The sequence below is a fragment of the Nymphaea colorata genome, chromosome 13, assembly GCF_008831285.2.
Source record: "Nymphaea colorata isolate Beijing-Zhang1983 chromosome 13, ASM883128v2, whole genome shotgun sequence".
Classification (NCBI taxonomy): domain Eukaryota; kingdom Viridiplantae; phylum Streptophyta; class Magnoliopsida; order Nymphaeales; family Nymphaeaceae; genus Nymphaea; species Nymphaea colorata.
In genome coordinates, this window is record NC_045150.1 from 11,295,709 (window position 1) to 11,300,565 (window position 4,857).

General features: G+C 48.3%; 1 protein-coding gene across 1 annotated transcript; it reads right to left on the reverse strand.

Annotated features, from left to right (window-relative positions):
- Nucleotides 1–336: 336 nt before the first annotated feature.
- On the reverse strand, nt 337–3,244 carry LOC116267186 (probable pectinesterase/pectinesterase inhibitor 51). Its single transcript, XM_031648790.2, has 2 exons — nt 2,203–3,244; nt 337–1,237 (listed from the first exon to the last, which is right to left on the reverse strand). The coding sequence occupies exons 1-2, from the start codon at nt 3,224–3,226 to the stop codon at nt 552–554; spliced, it is 1,710 nt and encodes a 569-aa protein (XP_031504650.1). The 5' UTR covers nt 3,227–3,244; the 3' UTR covers nt 337–551.
- Nucleotides 3,245–4,857: the final 1,613 nt, after the last annotated feature.

The following is a 4,857-nucleotide window of genomic DNA, read 5'->3' on the forward strand; positions in this document are numbered from 1 at the left end:
AAGGTGGATCGTGCTCCTTGATAGTAGCCTGAGAAAAACTGAATCGGAGTTTGACACCAACAAAGTCTCATAAAGATCCAGCCTGATTACAGTACAAAATTGGGATCTTATACTAGTGGGTTCTAAATTCAGTCTTGAAAAGCCGGGCTTTGAATCCAAGCTAGAACCAAACATTGATTATACAATATCACTTTAATCCGTGATCCATGTATCAAACATACAGCAACAGATGCATATTTTTCAGTACATACTTGGGAGCCATTTGGAGCTAGTAAGCTTAAAATTTGAGTACCTTCAACATATACATGTGTGTGTGTGCGTAGCAAACACAGAAAGGACTAAAACTAAGGATCTATAAATGTCATTTTAGTGACAATTCTTTTACTAATAGATAGTACACAAATGAGCATAACACAATTGCACAAGCCTAAATTGACGCATCCCCATGAATGGGACAAAAGAATTTCCAACTCATTACCAATATCGATATTTTACTGCTACTGCTCTCTCTCCTTTTTCTCCAACATACAGACATAAAAGCAGAGATAGAGCTAAGAATCTGCTGCTGCCCATTCGCTTCCCTGTATGAAGCCCTCAACAGAATACATGTAGACATTTTGGGACGGAATCTGGCTGCTCCACGGCACCCTGCCAGTGATGTTGGCGCCAGGCCCGGTGTTCTGGAACTCACCGTAGTACAGCGTGCTCAGTGCGAAATCACCATCCCACGGCGCCCATCCTTCAGGCCGGATAATCCTTTCCAAGTACGAGTTCAGGAACACGGTCCGGGAGAACTGCTTCCACGGCCGGCCAAGGTAGCTTTTTTGAACCTTCGGATTCGTATCGTAGTAGCGCAGGTAGTCGTCGGTGCCAGTGATCACGCAGTTGTCGAAGACCAGCCCGGAGGCCTGCGCCGGATCGGTCCGGCCGTGGGCGGTGACGGTGTTGGTGGCGCCCTTTTCCGGCGAGAGCTGGCGGGGGGCGACCAGGATGGTGCAGTTGTGGAAGACGGAGGCGGAATTGCCGAAGATGAAATCGACGGTGCCCTGGATGCGGCAGGACTTGTAGAACTGGCGGAGCGTGTGGACGTACAACGTGTCTTGGTGGCCGAGGAATTCGCAGTTCTCGATGAGGGAGAAGTCGCTGTCCGACCGGAACGCCACCGCCTGGTGGCTGTCCGGCCCGGCAGTGTTCTGGAATGTTATTCCGCTGGCCATGAAGCCATCGCCGTTCACTCCTGCCAACCAACAAAACGAAGCGGCATGTGAAGCGGATGTCCTACTAAAACCAGGATGTAAAATGAACCAGACATGCCTGGTTATGGATCTAACTTTGCACCTCAGTGCAGCTCTATTTAGTGAAGAAACCATGATGAATTTAAGGCCCAATTTTGAGAGGAGAAAAGAATGTCCGATCTTAAATCCCCGGTCTCAGATCACCGGTAATTTCAGACCAACGGTGAAACAAAGGGGACTGTCCGTCCCATATCACCGTCGAGATCATCAAAGTCTAACAAAAAACCAAATTATTTTTCAAAATCTCCATCAAGGACCCCACACTCCCAAACTTCTCCCTTCTAATATCGAATGCATGCCTTGAATAGACCAATCTCTCGAAGTGACAGAAGCACCCCACAAATGGGTGAGCTTCAATACTTGGGCATTTTCCGACCTCCAGATTCCGATGAATAAGGCGAGAGACTGGCCACTCAATCGTCAGTCAGTCAATTTCAAGGTTTCGGCATTTTTTAGCTCCGGATTGCGACGTATACGGCAAGAGATTGGACGCGGGACTAGGGTTGACCGGCGGCCGGCTATAAAGTGCAGGCTTCACTAGCGTTTTACGGGTGAGAATTGGCATTTGAATAAATGTCTGCGAAACTTTAAAAACAAGTTATTTTGAAGATCACATTCGCATCATAAAGCATAAATTTACAAAATTTCAGTACTTAACTGCCGTTAACATAGAAAGGGAACGAGGCTGGCGTGTTCATAATTCATAACAAGCTATTTTGAAGACGTCGACACGAACGCTTAAAGATATCGTGCTTTTAGCGCGATAAGAAGGTTGGTTTTTGAATATATCGTTAGAAACTGCGAGCACGGAAGGACGGCCACTGGAGATCTTTCCAGTCCTTGGCCAACGGATTAAGGTCAATTTGGTAAAATAGACTGGCAAAATTTGAGAGGGGAGGGGACTTACCAACTGTAGCGGTATTGTAAGTGGAGACGCCGATCATCTGGGCGTTGAGATTGCCTGTAATGACGGTTTTGCCCATGCCATCTCCTAAAAAGACGACGTTGGTCTTGTCGTAGGGCACCCGGACGATCTCGTCGTAGACCCCTTCCTTTATCTTGATGACGAACAAGGCCGAGCCGTGACTCGGAGCCGAGTCGACGGCCGCCTGAATCGTCCCGAGACAGCCGTTCGAGCCGTCCTTGCAGACCACCACGTCCGGCGAGAGGGAGTCGAAGCCGCGCTGGAGGCGGGAGGGGAGCGTCGGGCTCTCCTTCGATGGAGCGCCGGTGGCGGGGACGAAGCCGTCCCTCTCCGTCTGCGGCGGCCCCCACGAGGCGGTGTCCGTGCCGAACCGATCGAGGGCGAAGACCATGCTGAGGGCGTTGCTGGTGACGTTGAGAAGGTCCGCCAGGAAGGCCATGGCGGAGTCCACCTGCTTCGTGGTGTTGACATACTTGAGAGCGCTCCAGCAGTCGTACTGGTAGGTCAACCCGGCGCTCAACCACGCGCGGGCGTCCTTGACGTGGGACTCGAGGACCCCCGGTGCGGTGACGACGCCGAGACGGCGGGCGGAGTAGCCGAGGAGCTCGATGCAGTTGCGGGCGGCGTTGGTGCGGTTCTTGTCCGAGCCGGAGGACGCGAGGATCGCGTCGGCCGTCGATCGGGCTGTCTGGAGCGAAGCGGCGGAGGCGAGGATCGCGGACCTGGTCAAGTCGATGGCGCCGTGGCCCGCCGCAGATTGGGACAGGGTTATGGCGCAGGTGTCAGGGTAGCGTGTGGCGGAGCACGCCTGGCTGATGGCGGAGGAGGGGGCGGACGCTGGGGCGGGGGAGGGACCCCTGAGGCTGGACGAGGGATGGGAAGAGTGGTGGTGGATGTGGGAGTGGTGATGGTGGTGGTGGAACGACGACGGTGGCGGAGCGGAGGCAGAGGCGGAGGCCCAGAGGAACAAGAGGAAAAGGAGGAAGGGGAGACGGAGAGGAGCCATGGCGTCAGGTGAAGAGAAGGGAGGTGGCATTCGGGTCCCTTTTAAAAGCATCAACGGAAGACAAGCCAGATCCGGCTGGGACATGGATGGCATTTTTTGAATTATCTAGGGGTATTTTTCGGATTTCGGAGATTCACGGGCGAAACGACCCTGCCGAAGAAGGCATTTTTGGTTTTTTCCGTTTGCCTCGAATGTCCTTTTTGCCCTTAGACATTTCAGAATTGACTCCGCCTATGTGGTGCCTCTGACATCATCAGCTGCCTTGTCGGTTCTACCTAACCTAACTCCCCCTCCCGTCCCGTGTGAGTCGGGTCGGCCAAGATCTGTGTCTGAAATTTGACTTTTTTTTTTGAAACCGGATTGAGTTTGACTCCGAAAGTATTTAAGTTCTAAGGTATGATTTTTGCCGCATTAAAGATTGTGAGTTTGATTTTCATAAGCGTTTAATTGTGAGTTTGATTTTCATAAGCGTTACTATCTCTCTTTTTCTATGAACTTTTATTTGATCATTTTGCTAAAACTGAAGCACTTATCAAGGAAGTAAAAGAAGGTAAAGTTTTTTTTGGGAGTCATGAGTAAAAGGTAGTGCCAAAAATGATTTTTTTTTTCTTCTAAATATGAAAGTGTATATAAATAGCGTGTTTACTAATTAATTGGCGTCCCAAATTCAGCTTCAAAGGAACGGTTGGGAGGATTCAATGTGAAAAACAAAAACAGTAAAAGCGCAACAAACATGAACGTGCGACCAGAGAAGCTAATGTTAGGATGCAGAATTATTAGAAAGCGAGAGGTTGAAGATGAAATTCTGTTAGGATGGGCGCCGAACGACGAACACCCAACAGCATGTTCGGTCCCTCACCAGCCTCTTGCAGGGAGTATGCTATGGTTATATTATATGGATAATTAAGGGTGAACACAAGCCAAGTCGAACTCGACTTCGGTCAGCTCGAGCTCCACTAATGAAACCTCGAGCTCGAGAATAGCTCAACGGAAGTACCTTGAGCTCGACTTGGTAGTAGCGTGTTGAACTCGAGATCGATTAAGGCTTGACAAACTCGTTCGAATAGAATTGATATTCATCTTTACATGTTGAACTCGAGCTCGACTCGATTAAGACTTGACAAACTCGTAAACTCGTTTGAATATATCACTTGATTAAAGCTCGACAAAGTCGATTAAAGCTCGAGTTTGACTTGACAGTTAAGTGTTGAGCTCAAACTGAACTCGATTATTTGAACGAGTCGACTCATGAACTCGAGCTCGAATTGATTAAGATTCTCGACAAACTCATAAACTCGTTTGAATATATCGACTTGATTAAGGCTCGAGCTCGACTCAACGGTAACATATTGAGCTCGAACTCTATTCGATTATTTGAACGAATCGAACTTTGAACTTTGAAAGTTAAATATTTATAAGTCTTGCTAAGAGCACCATAAAAGAAAAAAACGTTGTTAAGAACGCCATAAAAGTGGCTCTAGTAGCATCTTGCTTTGAAAGATAGTTTTGAAAAGATTTGTCATGTGGCAACATCATATTCACCTTTAAAAAATATCTTGTAAAGATATGTTGTGAGGGGTTAAAAGATTTCTTCGTTTAAACTTAAACAAAGAAATTCACATATATATATA